We start from the raw sequence: 24578 nt of genomic DNA on the forward strand, positions 1-24578 counted from the left end.
GAGTCTGAGAGTGACTGTTGTATGTCTTTGTGTGCCCTGCGATTGGCTGTCAACCAATTCAGGGTGTCCCCCGCCCCGTGCCCGAAGACAGCTGAGATAGGCTCCAGCAACCCCCGCGACCCTAATGAGGAATAAGCGGTACGGAAAATGAGATGAGAGGTGTGTGTGTGTGTGTATATATATATATATATATATATATATATATATATATATATATATATATATATATATATATATATATACAGTAAAGTCTCGTTATATCGATATCGGTTATATCGATAGCACCGCTTATTACGATACTATTTTCATTTCCCTTGCACATTTCTAGTCTTTTTATGTATAATTAGTACCGTTTAGTACGATACCCGGTTATTAAGATAATCCGGTTATTACGGTGCTCCTTTTCATCCCCCGCCGGCCATTTTTGTTGTTTATATCGATATATCCGTCGCGCCATTGGTCAACTTGGTCACGTGTCTTGTTACGTGAGCCACCATCGGTCGCGCCATCGGTCGCGCTATTGGTCGACTTGGCCGTGTGACTTTGTCACGTGACACGCCATCGGTCGCGCCATTGGTCAACTTGGTCACATGTCTTGGTTACGTGTCACGCCATCAGTCGCGCCATTGGTCGACTTGGTCAGGTGACTTGGTTACGTGCCCAGCACCCATGTAGCAGAGCCATTTTCATTTTCAGACGCTAGCTCGTGTGTAGCAGACGAGATTGAAGTGTTTGTGTTAAAAGGTAAAAATGGGAAGCAGAAGAAGATTGATGACTTTTTTAAATTGTATACATAATACAGTAAGATGTAAGCGTTGCAGTTTCCCTGTTGTGTTATGTACATGCCCACTGTACTGTATATGAATGCAATCGTTTTTTGCAACAATGTTTCTTGTTTTGTCTGCTGAAGCGCGATGATTTTGAAAATTATTAACATTCCATACTGTGTATTAAAGGACAGCCGATGTCACTTTTTATTCAAATGCAAATAAAAATGACTTCACGCCAAGACGTCTTGCATTGCTTGTGAATCCAAACAATGGCTTCAGATTCGGATAATATGCTTTCTTGTTACACATCCAGTTATGAATATGTTTCAAATACACTGTAGTTCTGAAGATTAAAGCATACATGTTTACAATCATTAAAGAATTATATGTGCCATTTTGAGGCAACATTGGGGGAACATCTCTCACCCAAAAAAAAAGGGAGCTAATGGCCAGCTCCGTTTCTTATATGGCGCTTGGCTGCCCTCTTTTGGCGGCTTTTGTTTAATGCAGTTCGGCGCAGGATCGGATATATCGATAGTCCCGGTTATATCGATATTTTTTCGGACTCCCTTGAATATCGATATAACGAGACTTTACTGTATATATATATATATATATATATATATATATATATATATATATATATATATATATATATATATACACACACACACAGTAAAGTCTCGTTATATCAATATTCTCGGGTGAAAAAATATAGATATAACCGCACTATCGATATATCCGATCCTGCGGCATGTAAATTTTCTCCTTGCGTTCATAGAAATAGTATCGTAATAAGCAGTGCTATCGATATAACCGATATCGATATAACGAGACTTTACTGTGTATATATATATATATATGTATATATATATATATATATAAACCGTATGTGTGTGCCCGCCTTTTTTCAGACTTTTTTCTCATCTCATCATTGTCATCCCTGATATAAGGACATGAATAAAAAATAAGGTACAAGATGTCAACATCAATGTAGATTGTTTAATTGTTGTGCATGCAAAAAGTTGTTTCAACTTTCAAGATGAAAAGTTACGAACTTACGTATGAATGGCCTACTATACAATGGACTTCATAATAAGAACATTGTAGCGAATTGCAATTCACATCAAATCGAGAATTTAATCATGTGGTCAAGAAAAGCATTCGTGTTCGATTCAAAGAAAATACTGACCGTCGGAATGATACGTACCAGGTTTGACATCGAAGCGTCCATTCGGCTACACCAAAGAGCTCGGTCCCCATTCTGAAGAATGTTATTTTAGGCTTGGAAGAGCTCCATTTTACTTATATATGTACAACAAAATAACTTACGAGCTGGATGATCAGTTTCGAGAGGAGCAGAAACAACACGAGATGATGACCGTGGTTATCCAAGCGGCAAATCGCTAACTCCAGTTAGCTCCTCGTTCCCCTCCGGCGGGTGCTTTACGGCTCCAAGCTAACAGCAGCTGGATGCTTGTCCGATCGGTTTATTCATATACATATTGGCGATTGCTCTCTTTCACCCCTGGAAGCACTTTTATCCCCATTTGCCCGCTCTCTCTGGGCAACCCCCCCTTGTCCCCCCCTCCCCTTGTTACAGCGACTATCACACAACACGCGCACATACACAAAAATACACAAATACAATGCACGCACATACATGGAAGTACACAATGAAATATACAAAAGGGAAGACATTGAGACACAAGATAAAAGACAGGAAAAAAGACAAGTCACGGACAGACAGCTCCTCCAAATGGCCCCCCCTCAGCCGACCCCTCTCTGTCCCCACGGAGTGCCCTCGGACAATGAAACCCCCCGGGAAACCCTGATAACGCGCTGGTGTTGATGAATGCATTAATGTTACGGTAATCCATGATCTATTGCAGCTGCAATTAAACAAAAAACACATAATCGTCTGACTCCAAATTAATAAATCAATAATTAATAAATCAATTTTTCGCCAACCCTCGCACCCGTACTTCCAGGACTTCATTCCTTCTGAAGAATCTCCTTCTGGAACTTCCCCGGTCTTACAATACGTCCGCCGGAGGCGCGGCAGCATAATTTGTCTCGACCCGAAATGGCGTCAATCAGTCACATGCGAAAACTCCGCACATCGGCTCGAATTAGGATGGTCCGCCTTGACTTGATCGAAATTCGTATTACTAGCCGAAGATAAGCAGATTAACCGTAAATAGAATTACTTTTGGCCCAAAGAATTCCACGATACATTCACTCAACATTGCTGCATTGTAGCGGCCAGAGTCGGTCGAGTGGTTAGCACACCGGCTTCACAGTACAGAGGTCGCCGGTTCGCGTCCCGGTCCGGCCTCCCTGTGTGGAGTTTGCATGTTCTCCCCGGACCCGCGTGGGTTTTCTCCGGGTCCGCCGGTTTCCTCCCACACTCCAAAAACATGCATGGCAGGCAGATTGACCACTCCAAATTGTCCCTAGGTGTGAGTGTGAGAGTGACTGTTGTATGTCTTTGTGTGCCCTGCGATTGGCTGGCAACCAATTCAGGGTGTCCCCCGCCCCGTCCCCGAAGACAGCTGAGATAGGCTCCAGCAACCCCCGCGACCCTAATGAGGAAATAATAATAAATAAGGTACGGAAAATGAGATGAAAGATGAGATCACATTAATAGTGTGTGTGTGTGTGTGTGTGTGTGTGTGTGTGTGTGTGTGTGTGTGTGTGTGTGTGTGTGTGTGTGTGTGTATGTGTATGTGTATGTGTATGTGTATGTGTATATATATATATATATATATATATATATATATATATATATATATACAGTAAAGTCTCGTTATATCGATATTCTCGGGAGTCTGAAAAAAATATAGATATAACCGGGCTATCGATATATCCGATCCTGCGGCATGTAAATTTTCTCCTTGCATTCATAGAAATAGTATCGTAGTAGCAGTGCTATCGATATAATCGATATAACGAGACTTTACTGTATATATATATATATGGGCGGCCCGGTAGCCGAGTGGTTAGCACACCGGCCTCACAGTGCAGAGGTCGCCGGTTCGCGTCCCGGTCCCGACCCACGTGGGTTTTCTCCGGGTCCTCCGGTTTCCTCCCACACTCCAAAAACATGCATGGGAGGCAGATTGACCACTCCAAATTGTCCCTAGGTGTGAGTGTGAGAGTGACTGTTGTATGTCTTTGTGTGCCCTGCGATTGGCTGGCAACCAATTCAGGGTGTACCCTGCCTCGTGCCCGAAGACAGCTGAGATAGGCTCCAGCAACCCCCGCGACCCTAATGAGGAATAAGCGGTACGGAAAATGAGATGAGAAAATACATGTATAGCTATATGTGGTGCAATCTCTGTAAAATGCGATCAGTAGAAGTCATTTGAAGTGATTTTACAAATTATGGACGCAACTTGTCGAGAGGTGCCTGTTGTCCTTTCAGTCACATGTGGCCTGCCATGTCATTTTATTCGGCCCGCGAAAGCAACTTAAGCATGTCATGTGCCATATTGCTTACTTAAAGGACAACCAACACCTCTGGAGAAGTTGTGTCCATAATTTGTAAAATAATTTTAAATGACTTCTACTGAGTGCATTTTACAAAGACTCCACCGCATATAGCTATATTTTACGTTTTGAGACTTGTGCTCATTCAGGAAGTCTTGTTTTCGAGTTGATGACGATCCCCTACGTGACGCCACGGAGGCAACGCCGTGACTGAGAAAATGACACACAATACATTTTGGGTACTTTGTTTGGTCTGAAAACATCGTGTTGATCCATGTTGATGGCAAAATTAGAAGGAAAACTTCATAAATAACGCCATGGTGAATCGTCGTGTGTCGCAGCCAATTGCGTTAACAAGCATAAAGAATACGTCTGTGTAAGCTCTCAGTCGTACAGGAGTGGTCCATCGATGAGAAGGTTTCTTCAGCCGTCATCTGTACAAAAGTACAGAAAATGATGCAGTACTTTTGTACAGATGACGGCTGAAGAAACCTTCTCATCGAAGCATAAAGAATGTGTAAGTTTACACAAATTTCCAGCGGACAAATCAGCCATTTCCAACGGAGCTTGTGCGCCAAGGACTTCTTTAATCGATTGCAAACATTTCTGCTTTGCTATTCAGAACTATTTGAATTATATTCATAACTGGATGAGTAACAAGAAAGCATGTTCTCCAAATCTGAACTCTGAAACCATTGTTTTGAATCTGGAGCAAGGCAGTGAGTGACCAATAGTGACGTCACAAACAAGGGGGCGGGACTTTCTGAATCTGCCCAGTTCCGAGCTCATTTTGTGGCATAAGTCATTTTTATTGGTGTTTTGCATTTGATTAAAAATATCAGCCTGCGTGTTTTTGGGTATTTTAGATGCTATAAAACGTTTTTCTGATGTCAGTTCGGAAACAAAAAAATTGTGTCGGTTGTCCTTGAATTCCAACAAAAATTTCAAAATGTGAACCACAATAACGGTCATTATTTATTACCTCTGATATGAAAAATAGTTATTCATTCATTTGATGTGTACCACTATATATAATGTGTGGAGGGGATGAAACATTCTAATGGCTTCCCCAAAATCATAACGGCCCTCGACAGGAAACCGTAACTACAATGTGACCCGCCGCAAAAAATGACTGACACTCTTGCCTTCAGTTTTCATCAAGTTTTTTAGTGTCTTATTTATTTTAATTATTCTCTTTAAGAGCAGTGAAAGGTTGAAACGAATCTGCGCCACCAGGTGGAGCCTGAAGCTAGCTCAAGCTGGATCACCACCAGCAGGTCTCTTGTGTGCTGTCATTTTCACATGGCAAGGTTTTCTGGTTTTGATAATGAGAACTACGTTTTTCGGATTGTTTCATTGAGGGGGGGTTGGGGGGGCGAATTTAAAGAAAGTGAAAATGATGCAATTCGGACTTGTTGCCTTTTTTAGCTGCTGAAATTGGATTTAATGGCTGAGATGGGATTTGTTTTTGTGCCGTTGGCAGCATGTCCAATCAAAATTAACCCCCGGGGGGGGGGAGGTTTGCCTTAAATACATTATTTCACACAACAGGAGAAGACATTTTCTTTTAAATATGAAGAAATTAAATATTTACATTTTAATATTGCCCTGGGGTCATTTAAATTAAGAGTAAAAGCTGAAAATCAGCCCGACAGCAGGAAGCGTGTTGCCTTTTTCCAAGTGAAAGACTTCAACATAAAAAGGAGAGGGGGAAAAAATGTAAAAAGTGACACAAATCGACATTCAGGAGTTACAAGGCGGACGAGTGGACCGCCACGTCTTTGCGACGCTGAATGCTTCCACATGGACACCAAAATCGCCTGGAGCGTCTCTCATCAGGAATCGACCGTGTGGTTCTCTTCCGCTATCCTTTTCAAGGAAAAGCCTCGGTGCGTATTTGCCTCAGCGTGTCGCAGCATGTAGCGAAGGCGGCCCCGGAAGCTGTCGGACGGCCCCCATCTGACCTTTTGACCTATCTGCCGGCTGCGATTGGACCGGAGCCCGCGCGCCCAACCCATGTGAGTCACATCCATCTCATTTCCTCTTCTGACATTACATCCACCCATGGGACAAAAGGATTCTTGGGAGGAGGGGGGTCGAGGGGGGACTCATGACGAGGTCTGCAGTAATCCAATAGCCGTTCATTTGTTGTTGCGCTCCACCTCCCGGCGCCTTTTGTGGCGTCGGGCCGCAAGTTTCCCATGGTTTGAACATCGTCTTCGACTGGCGCGGACCCGACTCAAACCGGCTAATTCCACTCGGGCTTCATGTAGTTGGGGATGCACTGGCACACCTGGTGGCTATAGTAAAAGCCAGAGAGGCAAGCGCGTTTGGGGGTCCTGCATGGTAACCTGTAGCAACTGAAAAAATGTGTGACAAGAGAAAAAAATTCAATTAGTCCCCACTCGGGGTGGAACATTGTGAAAAAAATGCGTGGGGGCAGGGGGGGGGTCATGTTCACGGTGTAATATCACAAATGCGAACGCTGATGAAGCGATTCATAGCGTTGCTTTATATATTCCTGCAGAAATCCCAAAAGGAATGACATTTGCACTTTGGAACACTCAAGCATACTGAGGTGTTGAAACTTATGTTCTTTTTTTAACGTTTGACAAAGCAACCTGGAGCGTATCAAATTCACAAATGCATGAAAAATGTGGCGCATATATATATATATATATATATATATATATATATATATATATATATATATATATATATATATATATATATATATATATATATATAGTGATACCTTGGCTTAAGAACTTAATTGGTCCCCAGAAAGTGTGTGTAAGGCGAAAAGTGTGTATTCCAAACATTAATTTCCCATAGGTAACCATTAAAATGAGAATAATCCGTTCTCAGGTCCCATAAAACATAATGTTCAACTAAATAAGCCTTACAAATACACACAATATACCTTATTTTATGGATAATAAATGTGCTATGGTATTGTAATTAAAGAAATAAACTGTACAGTATAGTAAAGTAGTTTTAGAAGTTGTGATATCGCAACAGCAACAGATGCAGGCAGACACACTAGAAACTTCATTAATAGCTGGTTCCCTTGCTTGTATTTGTGGAGCGTTGATTGATGGGATATTTTAACCTTTCAACACTCTGCCTTTAACCAAAGACTGGGGTCGGGGAATAGAGTGAAAAATAGCAGGCTGCCATTTCAGGCGCTCCAAGCACCGGCTCGTTCGCGAACGACACATCACTCATTGTTGTTGGCTCTCCGTGTGTTTCCTGAATAATAGTTTGTATGCCAAGATTGTATTCTCGCGAATTTAATGTTCGTGAGGCAAAAGGTTCGTTAGCTATAGCATTCGTAAGCCGAGGTATCCTCAACTCACCCCCATGCGTGGTGTCTGTCCCCCATTTTAGCTCGGGTCCACTACCAGAGGCCAGAAAGCTTGAGGGTTCTGCGCAGTATCCGTGCTGTTCCCAGCACTGCGCTTTTCTGGACCGAGATATCCGATGTTGTTCCCGGGATCTGTTGCAACCACTCGTCCCAGTTTGGGGGTCACTGGCCCGAGTGCTCCGACCACCACAGGCACGACTGTCACCTTTACCTTCCAGGCTCTCTCCAACTCCTCTCTGAGCCCTTGGTATTTGTCGAGTTTCTCATGTTCCTTCTTTCTGATGTTTCCATCACTCGGGACCACTACATCCACGACAACGGCTTTCCTTTGCCCTTTATCTATGACCACGATATCTGGTTGGTTGGCCATTACCATCTTGTCAGTCTGTATCTGGAAGTCCCACAGGATCTTTGCTCGGTCATTCTCCACCACCTTGGGAGCTGTTTCCCATTTTGACCTTGGGGTTTCCAGTCCATACTCCGCACAGAAGTTTCGGTAGACTATGCCAGCCACCTGGTTATGGCGCTCCATGTAGGCTTTCCCTGCCAGCATCTTACACCCTGCAGTAATGTGTTGGGTTGTCTCAGGTGCATCTTTGCACAACCTACACCGTGGGTCTTGCCTGGTGTGGTATATCCGTGCCTCTATGGCTCTGGTGTTCAGGGCCTGCTCTTGAGCAGCCAGGATGAGTGCCTCTGTGCTGTCCTTTAGGCCAGTCCTCTCTAGGACCACTTGAGATCAGCCACTTCAGTAATGGTTCGGTGGTACATCCCGTGTACGGGCTTTACCTCCCATGATCGTCCCTCTTCCAGCACCTCATCCTTTGTTCCCAATTGTCTGAGACATTCTCTGAGTACATAATCCGTTGGAGCCTTCTCTTTGATGTATTCATGGAGTGTGGATGTTTCATCCTGGACAATGGCTCTCACACTCACTAATCCCCGGCCTCCTTCCTTACGGCTTGTGTACAGTCTCAGGGTGCTGGACTTGGGATGGAACCCTCCGTGCATGGTGAGGAGTTTTCGGGTCTTAACATCCGTGGTCTGAATCTCTTGATTATGCTTATTATACCAAAATAAATTTTTGTATCATTCATTGAGTTTTATTATTTAATTAGGACAAAAAGGTCAGATTTTGCTTGGACAAAAGTCTTGGCGCATTCAAAAATAATGTTGAAATTATACATGTATTTCATTTTGAATACACAAATATGCTACAATAACGCCAGAACATAGTCATGATGCCTTAGAAAAAGAATTAATATGGTGTATGGCTCCCTTGAGCTTGGAGGACTGCAGCCATACGTCTCGGCAATGACTCAATTACCTTGTTGATGAAGTCATCTGGAATGGCAAAGAAAGCAGTCTTGCAGGACTCCCAGAGTTCATCAAGATTCTTCGGTTTCATCTTCCAAGCATTCCTTCATCTTACTCCACACATGTTCAATAACCTTCATGTCTGGTGACTGGGCTCGCCAATCTGGAGCACCCTGCCCTCCTTTGCTTTCAGGAACTTTGATGTGGAGGCTGAAGTATGAGAAGGAGCACCATCCTGCTGCAGAATTTGCCCTCTCTTGCGGTTTGGGATGTAATGGGCACCAAGAATTTCTTGATACTTCACCCACACCCCCATACTGGATGTAACCCCAAACCATGATTTTTCCTCCACCAAACTTGACTGTTTTCTGGGTGAATCTTGGGTCCATGCGAGTTCCAACAGGTCTTCTGAAGTATTTGCGGCCATTGGGATTCAGTTCAATGGACGATTCATCAGAAAAATCCGGAAAAATCATGATTTGGGGTTACATCCAGTATGGGGGTATGTGATTAGATTGATAGATAATTCTTTATTTATTTTTGGGGAGTGGGGGGAATTAGGGAGTAAGCTTCTCCTCTGTCAGAGTTGAAATAAAAGCTCTTCAAAAAGATACATGGGCGACATAACTTTTGGTCACAAATCCATCTTTTTTGTGGCCTTTTCCAGCCGAGCCTGACAAACAGCGCCTGAGAACGTCCGGCGAGACTAATCGCGTTCACATCTGACCCCCCTTCCCATTCCCCGGCTCGGCTCCCATCCCGTTGTATGTTTTTCTTTGGCTGCCGTCACTCCATCCATCTCGGCAGCAGGCCGATGGCCGCCGGGCTCTGCTCACTGTCATCGAGTTTGGGCCTCTCGGGTCAGAGGCCTCTTAAACGCGAGCTGTGGGAACAGCAGCGCACACTCGCTGCGAAGAACGCAGGGCTTGGGACGTCTCGCGTCCATAAAAGGAAACATCGGAAGAAATTTTCTTGGAGAAGGTCTGTCGTCAGCCATGTGTCGCAAGTCAGCCATGTGTCGCAGAGTAAAAGATGAAAAAGAACAAAGTGCTGGGCATACAAGTGCAGGAAAACGAGTAAAAAAAAAACCCCTACAATTCACCATTTCATCCCCATCCTCAAAACGAAGTCTTTATAAGATTTGGAGCTCTTGGCACTCCCCAAAAAAATGACTTGTGAAAATAGTTTCCCTCCTTTATTCGCTTGCATCGTCTTCGTCGCTGGGCGGGGGAAAAATGCAGTGTTGGCTCCGCTTTTATGCCATCAAAACATGTTTCCACTGCTTTGCTAACGTCAACCCAAAAAAACCGATGCTATGTTCGCAAAGAATAACAATTGAACAAATGTTCACTGGATACGTTTTCATTTTAAACTTTTTAAAGGACAAAGGAAGCGAGTGCTTTTCAAGATAAAACGGCTGATTATTTTTTTTTTTAAACGGCCTCACCTGCAGGTGTTGGGATTGAACCTCTTGCCTTGCCGTAGACACGATTGTGGACTTTCTCGGCACTGACACAAGCAGGTGTCAGGGTTGAGGGGCTGATTCCCAGGACAGCGGGCGGCGCATACGCAGCCGCACAGCTCGTCGTCCCAGCGTTGGCCGATCGGGCACCACTTGCCCCCGCCTTGACCTTGGCACTGACATTCACCTACCGGAAAAGCCAAACGCTCGATAAGATGGCAGACAAACTCCAACTAATTAATAGGAAACGAGTCATAGTGGTCGAGGAAGCGAAGGTGCAAGAGACGCACGTGGACAGGGAGGGGGGGATGGAGGTGAGAGAGAGAGAGAGAGAGAGAGAGAGAGAGAGAGAGAGAGAGAGAGAGAGAGAGAGAGAGAGAGAGAGAGAGAGAGAGAGAGAGAGAGAGAGAGAGAGAGAGAGAGAGAGAGAGAGAGAGAGATAGTTGGATAGATAGCTAGAGATAACTAGCTAGCTGGTAGATAATTGAATGGATCGAGAGATAACTAGCTAGCTGATAGATATAGTTTTTGACAGTTAGCTAGCTGATATAGTTTTTGATACTTAGCTGGCTAGCTGATAGATAGCTATAGAGAGATAGATTCGATAGCTAGCTAACTAGCATGGATGGATGGTTTGATGGATGGATGGATAGATAGATGGATAGATAGATAGATCTGCTTTAGCTGTCGTACCCGGCTACCTCTTGGGGAAATTTGAAATACAGTAAAGTCTCGTTATATCGATATCTGTTATATCGATAGTACTGCTTATTACGATACTATTTCTATGAACGCAAGGAGAAAATTTACATGCCGCAGGATTGGATATATCGATAGTCCGGTTATATCGATATTTTTTCCGACTCCCGATAATATCGATATAACGAGACTTTACTGTATCTCATTTGATCATGAAGAAGAACCATTTGTATTGTGAAACATTTACTTGGATATTTGTTTTTATGTACTTTTTTGTGTTCATTGTACTTCATTTGCATCCAACCCTCCCTCCTGGTACTTTGAATGTTCACTATAGGCAAGGTTACGACCGCTTCCCAGAATATGAAATCTACTTTTCCAGACTAAAACCACTCTTCTTCCTCTTTTGGGGGCAGGTCTCGGTCCCCATTTTCTCTCTCTGCGCGTAATTGTGTCAAGCTTCTGCCGAAACCGCCCTTACATGTGTTGTGGTCCAGTTTCCAGCCCGGACCGCAGCTGGCCTCGGTGAGCCCGTTTCGACAGACGCATTCGCAGCTGGGCTCCTTCAGAACTCTGTTGGGGCCGCAGAGAGCCAGCAGCCCCGAGTCCAAAGCCTCTGGAAGACGCCGCGGAGAAGAGAAAAGAGTTGGAATGGTAAAATGATGAGAGGACAATCCAAGTGGGTCTCACCTGTCTCTTTCTCAGAGTAGTTAATGGCGTCTATTGGCACGCACATGCAGTTGACGGGATCCCACAGGAACGCCGGAGGACAGGGTGCCGCCGGAGGAGAACAACTGCGCGCACACGGACACCATCGACCGCCAATGTCAGTTTGAGAAAACTTACTTTTTTCATTCATTCAGTCATTCATTGGTTGGTTGATTCGTTCATTGGTTCATTCATTGATTCGTCGTTTGTTCCTTTATTCGTTGGTTGATTGGTTGCTTCGTACGTTCTTTCATTCATTCATCTTGCAGACCACTTTCATCCTCTCAAGGGTCACGGAGGGGGTGGCTCTGATGTCACTTACAGGTGGTCCGTTGCGGCTCGTCTGATGATGGAGTGAAGTGGGCGCTTGGGGAGGCACTCGCACACCGTGTGATTGACAAAGGTCACCATGACGACAGAACGTTCCATCCTGGGCGGCGACAGCTCCATCAGCTGCGAGGACAGAAGCGTGTTGTGAGTCAATGCTTCGGTGAAAGCCTCTTATTTCACTCCCCACTCGGTAAAATAATTGATTGACGCCACGTGGTGTTGCAATCAACCCGTGGCCAACACAATTATTAGAATCAAATTGCAACCAATGCCAAAATGTGGTGACTATCGATGAGTAGGTTTCTTCAGCTGTCATCTGTACTTCTTTGAAGGTGTCGGACGTTTCGCTTCTTATCCAAGAGGCTTTGTCAGAGAACTACATTTTTTGCTGGTAGTTTTGACCCTACATCTCTACTGGCCAGACGGTGCCAGACTCTGCTATGATTGGTCCCTGCTCTCAGGTTGGGGGGAGCAGAGGACTACTCCCTGCAGCTACACTGATTACTTCTATTGTCCCGACTGATTACTTCTGTTGTCCTGCCTGAGTATGGGGTCTACGACAGGCCTGATTGCCTCATTTGCTCTGGTATCACCTCATCAGCATAACTAAGCCTAAGTTGCCTAAGACGTTGGTTGTAGGAACGATCCGAATTGAACCTCACCCCACCATGGCGATTTAGTGAAGGGTTTTGCTGTTTCATGAAAATAGCTTCTTTTACTCCCCTTTCAAACCATTTTTTTATTTCAAATTATCTCTTTTTGAAACCAAAAATTATAAAGATACTAAAAGGAGAGGAGTAGACCCCAAAAAGGAAAAAAATGTCATCAAGTGAACTTTTTTCAGACAGTTACTTGAGGATAATCCGCGGATCAGTCAATGAGCCCAAAGTGCCTCTGAAATGGAATCATCTTTGTTCCCGACAGCGTTTGCAAGACAATATGGTTTATTCTTTTCATCTTCTTTTGTACGGTAGCTTTCAATGTCTATTTGTTCCAGAAAATTGCTGCCATTTGCCCCAAGCGCCAATCACATGTTTCTGACTGATGGAGGCCACTCAAAGGAGAAGAGAGAGTCCCTTCCAACGTAATGGAGCATGGGGAGTGGGGGATGAGCAACTTCTTAATATCACTGTCTCCAAACATGTTTTTTTTTCTGTGCCGTTAGTGTATGCTTGTGTGTATCGACGGAACATTGCGATGTATTAAATTATTACGGAAGTGATGCCCAATGCACAGTACGTCACCAGCTTCCCGCTATACAGTTTGTTTGGGCATCCTATGAGGAAGTTGCGTCAGTAAGTCGCATTCATTTATAATTTTCAAAAAAATATTTTACTTTGTTTTTCTTTTGTGTTGTGCTTAATTAATCCAGCGATTCGTTCTCTGTCTGGCTTAATTTGTTTACTGTTATTTAATTTACGTTTTATCGAGCGAACGTTTTTATACGTTCAGTTGATCCAGTGCTCGTCTCCTGCGCAGTCAAAGTCGGAGATCGAATGAAACATCAACGTTGCTCCCGCCATATTATATTGTATCGCTGGTAATGTTTGTTTCTTTTGAGTTTGATAGTCACTAGTTGTTCGTGTCGTTTTATTTTTCATTTGGCCACTTGTGTTACTGGCGCTCGCCCGCAGGTCGTCGCGGGCTTCCATTCTTTTTTTAAGAACAAAAACATTTACTTGGTGATATAAAACAGATGGGTTATGAACATTTGTAAATTAAATGTAGTCTTTAATTACGTGTTGGATTCATGGGCTGCCATTCTTGTTCGTTACCACCCGTTTCCACTAAAGTGTGGTGATGTGTTTAATTACATCTCGTAAATAATAATACATGTCGTAAATAACACCTCCCCTATTTTTTATACATATTTACACTAAGATCGCCAAGGTTGTGTATTTTATTATATTCCACGGAAGTCTCTCGTGTGATTGAGGTGTCAGCAAGGTGGAGCTAAAGACCGCCACTGTCAGTTGGGACACTTGTCACAGAAAGCCTTGTAATGGAGGCGAAAAAAAGAAGCGCAACATTTGGCAGTTTTAACGTTTTTTTTAAATACATACAGTCAAACCTTGGTTATCGAACTTCTATGTTCTTGACCAATTCGGTTTTCCACAAAATAATCCGTTTTTTAAGCATTTACAAGCGTTTATGGGGTCTCGAGTATACTGAATGCACCACTCGGCTCCCTTCCTTTTCCTGCTACGTCACTATCTCGTGTCGGATCTCATTGTGCTGGTGTTACATTGTGAGCAGGCGTGTTTGTATTGTTCGATCAAGATTAAAAAAAAAAAAAAAAAAATATTACATTGATTATAATGGGAAGTGTGTTTTCGGTTTTTGACCATATCGGTTTTCAAACTAGTTTCTGGAACGGATTATGGTCGAAAACAGAAGCTTGACGAGAGAGTACAGTGACGAGAGAGTACAGTGATGTTGACCATATCGGTTTTCGAACTAGTTTCTGGAACGGATTATGGTCGAAAACAGAAGCTTGACGAGAGAGTACAGTGATACCTTGGCTTACGAACTTAATTGGTTCCCAGACAGTGTGTAAGGCGAAAAGTGTGTATAACAAACAATAATTTCCCATAGGAAACAATTAAAATGAGAATAATCCATTCCCAGGTCCCCATAAAACATAATTTTCTACTTTCTAATTTTCTAAGGCTTAAAAGTACACAAAATATACCTTATTTTATGTATAATAAATTTGCTATGGTATTGTAATTAAAGAAATAAACTACTGTATAATAACGTCATTTTATTTACCTTTGTGATGGTCGGTGATGGCTTGATGGAATGGAGTGGCCATCTTGAGGAATGATACCTTGTAAGCTTTGGCAGCTTTATCGTCAGAACTGGCTGCCTCACCATGACGAATGACACTATGAATCCCTGTACGACACTTAAAGTTGTCGAACCATCTATGGCTAGCCTTGAAATCATCAATGGATGACGAACTTCCAGGTTGCCGATTGACAATATCCTAGTGAAGTTACCGTGCTTTATCTGCGATTATTTTACCTAGTTACTCATCAATTGTGTTGTGTTTAGCTGGGTTGATAGCTTTTTGCATCAAGTGTACAGATGGCTTGTGCGGGTTATTTGTGGAGCCTGATTGATGTAATATTTTAACCTTGCAGTCTACACTCTGCCTTTGAACTATCAATAAAGTTGAAACGAGTCAGAATGTCACTGTTTTCTATCCATTTTCTCACTATCTCTCTGTTGTCTGCCTATCTATTTTCATTTGCAGCTCTGTGTTTCTGTAACTCCCCCCTCACTGCTGCGTTCTTGACCAATCACGTGCGGGTTTAACCGAAGACTGGGGGCGGGGGGAATAGAGGACAAAAGATAGTTGGCTGCCATTTTCTTGTTAGGAGAGCGGGCTCGTTCGCGAACGACACATCAGTCATTGTGGCGCTCCGTGTGTATCCCGAACAATAGTTCGTATGCCAAGATTAAATTCTCGTGAATTTACATTCGTAAACTGAAAAGTTCGTTAGCCATGACGTTCATAAGCCCAGGTATCACTACTTTTGTACAGTCCATTTTTTTCATCTAATTGTGGGTGGGAATCAAAGAAGTGCTACCTTTGCACGAATAAACGTGACCAACAAATCAGCTAAATTAAGGTTCAGTCCTGGAACTTTTGCGACATTCCTCGGGGTTGGTAAACAAAGTTCGTATCGGACTGGGGGGCCTGGCACGGATTTGTCCGTCCTTACCGTCTTGTTGACGAGCGCGTGACTGGTGTTGGTGCAGTAAAAGGCTTCGTTGGTGCAGCACCCGCCGCAACGATGCAGCGCCACGCAGCGGGGGAGGTAGAACTGACTGGTGGACTCCGGGTACTCTTTAGTCACCTCGATGCACGTCTCCCTGGGCTGACAGGAGGTGCGGCGGATCTCCTCGAGGATGACTGGTGAAGTTTGAGCACGTTAATGAGCCCCCGATTCGGTTCCGGGGACCGTAGCGATGGTGGTTTACCCGCCAGCGTGTGGTCCACTTTGTAAAGCGCCTCCTCCCGGAGCTGCGCCCAACGGTGGTCGCGGTTGGAATGGAGCGGTGGGGCGGCCGAGGCGGCACGCCACGCCTTCCTCCTCAGGCACTGCTGAAGCAGATCGTATTCTGGATAGAGAAGCTGCAGCAGCTGATCCACGGTGGCCACACTCTGCAAGCTGACCTGGTCGTCCAACGACGCCGGCGCCTGCGGGGAAGACAAATTCTGAGTGTCGCCTTCCACCACGACTTTTCCTTCTCGATATGATAACTGGAGACAAATAACAGAAGAATTGTTTGGACAGACTGCATGTGATGTTGACTTCCATGCGTGCAAAATTGGTCTTTTTCCCCTAACCCTGGAAAAAAATAAAAAGCACAATCGCTCATTTTTTTTTTCTTCCCCTGGTTCTTTGTGATTGGGACATGCTGTGGGACGCTGAGGTCACGATGGAACAATGAGTGCTTGGGGGCGTGTCCCTCTTTGTAAAACTTCGAACTCGGCGGCAAACTGACCTCAACTCTTGCGCCCTCGGTCGGAAGGACCGACAATCTGACATTTGGATCTGCCATCGCTGTATTTTGTCACAAAGAGCCACATTTCTTGTGTTCGCCGACATCCGACGTTGGCAGCAACGCTTTTGTTTAATGTTAACAGTATACTTTTTTGTTACTTATTTCATTCACATTGATGACCTTTCAATCTTTTCTGTTAAAGGACAACGACACCTCTGGACAAGTTGCGTCCATAATTTGTAAAATCACTTCAAAAGACTTCTACTGACCGCATTTTAAAGATTCCAACGCATATAGCTATATTTTACATTTTAAAATTCACGCTGAATATTCATGAAGTCTTGTTTTTGATTTGACACCGATGCAGGAAGTGACATCGCGGAGGGAACTCCCCCTGACCGAGAAAGCGATACAAAGTGCATTTTGGGTACTTTGTTTCATCTTAAAACACTGTGTTGATCGCGAAATTTGAAGGAAAACTAAATAACTACCGCAATGGTGAATCGTTGTGTGGCAGCCAATTGAGGTAACACGCATAAAGAAGGTGTATGTTTACACAAATTCTCAGCGGACAAACCAGTCATTTCCAACAGACCAGAGCAGTAGAGCGCAATCCGGAGGCGAACGAGGAGCTCGCAGGCGTGCGCGAATCCCCGCTTGGATAACCGCTTGGATAACCCTCTCAGCCTCACAATGGGTAGAAAGTTGCTTCCAGTGGTTAAAGAGAGCAATCGTCATAATAGTGGAACAAACCGATCGGACAAACATTCAGCTGCTTGAAAGAGGAGCTAACCGAAGTTAGCGATGGATAACCGCTGTCATCCTCTCGTGTTGTTTCTGCTCCTCTCGAGGCTGATCATCCAGTTCGAAAATTATTTTGTTGAATAAAATGGAGTTCTTCCAAGCCAAAGATGATGACAACGGGGACCGAGCTCTTTGGTGTAGCCGAAAGGACGCTTCGAGGACAGTCAAACCTGGTACGTATCATTCCGACAGTCAGTCTTTTCTTTGAATCGAACAATCTGCATTGATGTTGACATCTTGTAGCTAATTATTTGTTATTCATGTCCTTATATGCCACATATCACCCAAGTTGATGTTATATTGTTAATTCACGGAGCTTCGCATATGCTTCATATGTCGTGTCCTTCACCAGTTTCGTCGCGTTGCTTACACGGCTCGAATTGATACGGAAGGACTTCTTTAATCGATCGCAAACACTTATGCTTTCCTCTTCAGAACTATTTGAATCATATTCATAACTGAATGAGTAACAAGAAAGGATCTTATTCCGAATCTGAACTCTCTGAAGCCATTGTTTTGATTCTGGAGCAAGGCAGTTTGTGAAGGAGTATCCTGACAAGACGTCACGAACTGGGGGCGGGACTTTCTGAATCGCTCCAATTTTGAGCTCATTTGTGGCAGTTTTGGGCAACTTTAAGTCATTTTTATTGGTATTTTGCGTTTGACTAAAAATATCAGCCTGGGTATTTTAGATGCTATAAAACGTTTTTCTGATGTCAGTTAGAAAACAAAAAAATGGTGTCGGTTGTCCTTTAAGGACTAAACAATATCTATTTTTTGTTATTCTTTACTGTAAATTGGACAATATTTTTCCTTTTACATGACTTTTCCTTCTTGTTAAGAAGGGTAAAATGGAATACGGAGGTTGACACAACAAATTTAAGACACAAATTATATTTTATAGTGCGAAGAGAGAGTGGGGGGCACTTTGTTTTTCCTATCCTTGAAAGTTTTGAAAGGCGCTTATAAATTAAATGTATTATATACAGGTAACATCCGATTTACGACCAGCGGGAGTTACGACCACCCGTACTTACGACCACGACCGCCAGACCTTTTTTTTTTTAAATTCTACGGCTGCTACAGCCAGCAACGCGACAGAGACAGCGGTCCGTGCAGGGTGATTTATTAAGCTACAACACAAAGCGCTGGTCCCAAAAAGAAGACCAGGAGAATAATCAAAAATAAAAAATACCAAAAAACGACGAGTGGGGTGGGGGCATGGGAAACCCGACAATGGTGAGAAGCAACTCGCACACGGTGGTGCAGAAAGGGAACAACAATAATAATAATACATTTCATTTATGCACGCCTTTCAAAACTGGGAGGGGGGCTCGGACGAAGATATTGAGAGTCTAGGGTAATACAAAGTACAAATACAAGTTGACAGCGTCCCGTTTTCGTACCCGTTGTCCTGAACAAGGAAGTGGTTGTAGCGTGGAGGCGCGGCCCCGCGCCCAGCTGTCAATCCGAACGAGACAATCGGGGGGAGGGAGGGGTGTCCACCGACGCCGAGGCGGAGCGGGTGGGATCGCCACGACGCAAAAGGGTATATACAGTGGGACCTTGGCTTACGAACTTAAGTGGTTCCCAGACAGAGTGTGTAAGGCGAAAAGTGTGTATCCCAAAAATTAATTTCCCATAGGAAACCATTAAAATGAGAATATCCGGTCCCAGGTCCCCATAAAACATGATTTTCTACTTTCTAATTTTCTAAGCCTTAAAACTACACAAAACATAACTTATTTTATGTATAATAAATTAAAATAATGCTAAATTAAATTATGATTAAAGAAATAAACTGTACAGTACAATAAAGTCATTTTATTTACCTTTGTGATGATCGTTAATGGCTTGATGGAATGGTGTGTCCGGTTTCCTCAGCATTAAACCCTTGATGAGGAACATAGGCTTCTTTCACCATCTTGAGGAATGATCCCTTGTAGGTGCTTTCTCTGTGATAATTGTATCTAGTTCATCAATTGTGATCTGTTTAGCTGGGTTAATAGCTTTTTGCATCAAGTGTACAGATGACTTGTGCACGTTATTTGTGGAGCCTGATTGATGGGATATTTAACCTTCGAGTCTACACTCTGCTTTTGACTATCAAAGTTGAAATGGGTCAAAATTTCACTGTTTTCTATCCGTTTTTCTCACAATTTTACTTGATTTTTCCCCCTTTTTTTGTTTCAAGCTCTGTCCTCTCCCTTTCGTGTGTGTGTGTGTGTGTGTGTGTGTGTGTGTGTGTGTGTGTGTGTGTGTGTGCGCGTGTGTGTGTGTGTGTGTGTGTGTGTGTGTGTGTGTGTGTGTGTGTGTGCGCGCGTGTGTGTGTTTTTTCTCTCTCTCTGTCTGCCTGTCTCTTTAATGTTTAACCCCCCCCCCCCCACATACACACACACACACTGCTGGGTTCTTGACCAATCACGTGGCTTTAACCAAAGACGCCATTTTGTGTTTTGGAGAACGCCTCACTCTCTTTGTCTGTAACCCGATCCCCCACTGCTGCGTTCTTGACCAATCACGTGGCTTTAACCGATTGGGGGCGGGGAATAGAGGACAAAAAAAAGTCTGCCGCCATTTCCTTGTTTGAAGAATTCATTCATGAACGACACATCACTCATTGCGGCAGATCCGTGTGTATCCCGAAAAATAGTTCGCATGCCAAGGTAAAAGTTTCATAAATGTAACGTTCGTAAACCGAGGTCCCACTGTGCGTGTGTGTGTATATATATATATATATATATATATATATATATATATATATATATATATATATATATATATATATATATATATATATATATATATATAAAACTGCGCCAAGTTGGGAATATTTCTAATAGCTGTGTTAGCTGTGCTTTGGCTGCACATTTGGTGGCCGCCAAACTGTCAAATGTCCATATTTTAGAGCTCGGACCCGGATACGCACTCGACTGAAGCCAAGTGTATTTCAAGGGCACATTTAAACCCAACCACCCCTTGTATCATCCAAAGTTCAAAGCAAGTTCAAAGCAAAACTCATTGGGAAAGCAACAAACTATGACAAGTGGAGGGGGAGAGGACCACAAAAGTGGTCCAGCTGAACGTATCTCCAGAACTGAGGATGGCGCAGGGCCATTTCAAAATGGGAAAATAACGGGATCTTCAAAACAAAAAAAGAGGGGGGTGGAGACAGTAAGGGGATGCTAGAGGATCGGCGGCATTCTGGAGCAAATGGAATGGAGGAATGGCTGACTCCAAAGTCAAGTACGTCATAGACCTCCAGACGAGAGGTGGTGAAAAGCCTGTGTGCATTGTCAATTACCTTGCTCACCAAGGAAGCCTCTTCATTTTGCAGGGAAAAAAAAAAAAAGAAATGTTTATTCTCTCTCGGGGCCCGTTATGAATTTGGGGAAACCATTAGAACCTCCACATATTACATATGGAGCCCACCAAAAAATTAATGAATAACTACTCTTCAAATTTGAAATAAGAAATAATGACTTTACATGCGACAATTTGAAATTTTGGTTGGGACTTTAGCAAGCATCATGGCACATGCTTGATTTACTTTCGCGGGGCAAAGAAAATGATGTGGCGGGCCAGATTTGGGCCCCGGGCCTTGACTTTGACACCTGTGAGTTACACACTATGCCTGGATTGTTTTAGGTGGTTTGAAATGTTGACATAAGATCATCTCCCACTGTGCTGGTGTGATGAATCTTTACCTCTTGACTCAGTTTTGAAATATGTGATGCTCGAAGCACCCCGTGAGCCCTTGTGAAGATAAAGCTGATCAAAAATGAGTCTGTGGATTGATCGATAGATGGACAAAATGTATTAACTCTACCTGTCCAGTAAACCCGACACCTCTATTGCACCTGTATCCCTTACACTTTGCCTCTCAGACATTAAATCTTTGTTTTCTCATAACGTTCTCAAACTAAACAGCTAAAAAACGGAATTTCACCTTGTCGGTACTAAATCCACCCTTCACAAAGCAAACAGTTTCTCTCTCACCATTGACAGTCTACCGTGTCCCCACGCCCTTCAGGTCAAGAGCCTGGGTGTCATCCTCGATAGCACACTATCTATTCACTCCCATATAAATAACATAACTCTGTCTGCATATTTCTACCTCCGTAATATCAATCGTCTCCGTCCCTCTCTCACCCCTCACACCACTGCTATCCTTATCCACAGTCTCGTCACCTCCCGTATCGATTATTCTAACTCACTTCTTTTCGGGGTCAATCAGAAATTTCTCCATAAACTCAAACTAGTCCAAAATTCCTCTGCCCGGATCATCACTAAAACCCCCTCCTTTCACCACATCACTCCTGTCCTCCAGCAGCTCCACTGACTCCCTGTTAAACTTCGTATTGATTTCAAGATACTTCTGTTTACATTTAAAGCCATCCATAACCTTGCCCCCCTTCCATCTGTCTGACCTGCTTCAAATCTCCGTTCCCTCCCAGGCCCTCAGATCCTCATCCTCCCTCCACCTCTGTATATGCCCTCTGCCCGTCTCACCACGATGGGGTGCAGAGCTTTTCAGACCATGAAAAACTTGCTTTCATGGTCTAGTTTAATCTGCTGTTTTATTATGTATTATTTTATTGTTTTATGTATTGTTTTTATTGTAAAGTGTCCTAATTTCGTGTTGTCAGATGGACATTTGTTGCTGGAAAAAGTCCAGTCTTCATGTAACGTGTCAACTAAAAGTAGGGAAAGTATCAGATTTGGTTACGTTATTTTCATAATCCAAGATTTGTGTTGATGCCACACTCATTTTGTCTGATTTTGTCAGGTTCCTATTCCGAAAGCTATTACACTCTTATTAATCCATGTTTTGGGAGCGAGTTTCGCAAATGCAAACAGGACGGTTCAAATTTCCAAAAAGCTCCCCTCTTTTCACAATTGATTTTCTTCTCGTAATGGTGAAATGGTTACATTGCCATCAGATGATGCATGCTCATCAACCCTGGAAGAAAAATAGGTTTGTTGCCCAGCGTCACCTGCGTTCCGGCGTCTCCAGCTGCGTAGTAGTCCATGTAGTCTTGTCCGGAGCACAGTTTGCTGACATTAAGAATCCATAGCAGGACAGCTGGTATCCACATAGTGAGGAGCAACGAGTCGAGCTGAAGTGAAGGCAGGCACAGAGGAAGGTGATGGGGGAGAAGAAGAAGAAAAAAAGAGGAGGAGGAGGAGGGTTGTCACCGGGAGGGGGGTTGTGTGGGGTGGGGGGTCCCGAGCTCACAAGTGTCCACTCGTCATTCTACCCAGGGACGAAGTTGCTCTTCCGGCGCAGGTTGTTCGAACGTGGGAACGGAGCCGAATCCAACATGATGAGCGGAAAGTCCGAACTGGGGCTCGGCTCAGTCTGTGGGCGCGTGACGTCACGTCTCGTCTCGCCACATTCAGGTGGACGGGCGAGGAAGAGGGGGGGGGGGTCGTCGCCCTTCACACTTGTACACTTTCTCGCCGCCTTTATCTCTCCTTTTTTTGGGAGGAGGGACGGGGGGGGGTGGTTCTGGGCCCTTCCTCTGTCTCCTCAGATTATCATCCGCCTCTTGCCGAAGAAACCTTCAGGGTAAAGAGTTTGACAAAAATCCAAGAGAAAAGAAAAAGCATTGGCGGGGCGAAGAGAGGGATCCCCCTCCCCAAATCCTTTGAATCTGGAACAAAAACGCTAGACGGTAAATCCGACGTCGGTTTGGGCGCCCGCGTGAGCACAAGTGTTGATCGAAGACGTTCTGGAGGAGTCAATGAAAAAGAAGCCAAGAGTGGGAAGGAAGCTTGTTGCTCGTGGGCGGAGTCGAGTCTCCGTGGGCTGATTTATGCATCAGAACTGCTGATACTGGCAGGCTCAACACCCCCCGGCCCTGCCTCCCCGCCTTTGACGAAATCGCAGGCTTTCCTTGATGCCATCCGGCGCGTTCAAGGATACAAGTATTTCGACTTTTCGTCCCGACGTTTTTTACTCCACATGCATTTGCCGTGTTCTTGAAGTTTTTCTTTCCGCCATTCAGACTTCGGTTCGAGAAAACGGGGACGAATGCGACGCCTGAGTGCCTTTTTTAATGGCCCTTGATTCTTTTATAAAAATCTATGTAATTTATAAGCCTTTCAAAACTCTCAAGGACACTTTACAGTCATGGGATAAGAATTTCTTTTTTATGTGGGTGAGCAGCACAAATAATTAAAGAAATTATAGTTTGTATTTTAGTCTGTATTTCTAACAACGGTACTGAGGAAACAATCTATTCATCCGCCCATTAATGTTTCCGCGGCATTTTGTCGTTCGGGTTCGAACTGTTTTATTGTGAAATGAAAAAGGGAAATACATTTCAACTTCCTCTTTGGGCACCATAAAAATAATAATACATTTCATTTATAAGCGTCTTTTAAAACTCAAGGACGCTTTACGGTCGCAAGATAAGTTTTTCTAAGCTAAATTGTTTTCTCTTGCTTTTGCTAGCCAAGGTCAAACATCGCATATTTTCGTGAGTGCCCCAAGGCTTGCGTCGTAGAGCAAATGTGAGCTGCAGAAACCTGACTTTTGGCGCCGAGAATCCCCTCCCCCCACAGGTGAAGCAGGAAAGTGAAATGCAGACGAGCCTTGGGGGGAGACGAAAGGCGAAAACCGGCAAGTTGCTCGAAGTGTGAGAAAGGGGCGTTCAGTGAGCCGTCTGGCCGGGTGGGAAAAAAAACATCCGATTTTTTTGGGGGCCCAGTGGCTGGCAGCCTCGGCGGAGGCGAGAGACGTACACGCACGCGTGCGGTGGCAAGTGTCTGCACGCAGATGTGCTCGAAGTGTTGAAATCTGCGTGAGGCGAATTCCACATTCCAATCGTTTCCGTCTTCATCTTCGCGTGAGCTCACGGCATTCAATAAAACCTGATAGATTTGTTGGATTGTTGCCAAGAACGGTTTCGTATGGTCGTTGATGAGATAAAGACAAGAGACAATCTCTTCTGGGTGGTTCATTCGTGTTTCAGTGCACAGAGATGTCTTTTTTCCCTAAAACCTTTTGCTGGATCCTGTTTGGGGGTCTTGTGTCCGGTATGATGGACAACTGCCGCCTCTGGGGTCAGACGTTTTCTTACCGTGCTGCTTTTGCTATCCAAGG

At 44.1% G+C, this 24578-nt stretch overlaps 1 protein-coding gene and 1 long non-coding RNA gene across 3 annotated transcripts; one reads left to right on the plus strand and one right to left on the minus strand.

Annotated features, from left to right (window-relative positions):
- Positions 1 to 4720: 4720 nt before the first annotated feature.
- Positions 4721 to 23340, minus strand: vegfc (vascular endothelial growth factor c). The gene is made up of 8 exons (XM_089005964.1): positions 22465 to 23340; positions 16136 to 16355; positions 15877 to 16067; positions 12138 to 12268; positions 11798 to 11901; positions 11589 to 11723; positions 10394 to 10595; positions 4721 to 6622 (listed from the first exon to the last, which is right to left on the minus strand). Exons 1-8 carry the CDS (start codon positions 22564 to 22566, stop codon positions 6511 to 6513), a joined length of 1197 nt encoding a protein of 398 aa, XP_088862090.1. The 5' UTR covers positions 22567 to 23340; the 3' UTR covers positions 4721 to 6510.
- Positions 11629 to 15867, plus strand: LOC148903623 (uncharacterized). 2 transcript variants are annotated; one of them, XR_016116212.1, is made up of 4 exons: positions 11629 to 11761; positions 11848 to 11933; positions 12085 to 12289; positions 13143 to 15867. It is a non-coding gene; the product is annotated as an uncharacterized LOC148903623 (long non-coding RNA). The 2 variants fall into 2 exon arrangements; XR_016116213.1 differs by having other exon boundaries at positions 12140 to 12289.
- Positions 23341 to 24578: the final 1238 nt, after the last annotated feature.

This window comes from Hippocampus bargibanti, linkage group LG01 (genome assembly GCF_051943395.1).
Source record: "Hippocampus bargibanti isolate YZ-2025 linkage group LG01, ASM5194339v1, whole genome shotgun sequence".
Classification (NCBI taxonomy): domain Eukaryota; kingdom Metazoa; phylum Chordata; class Actinopteri; order Syngnathiformes; family Syngnathidae; genus Hippocampus; species Hippocampus bargibanti.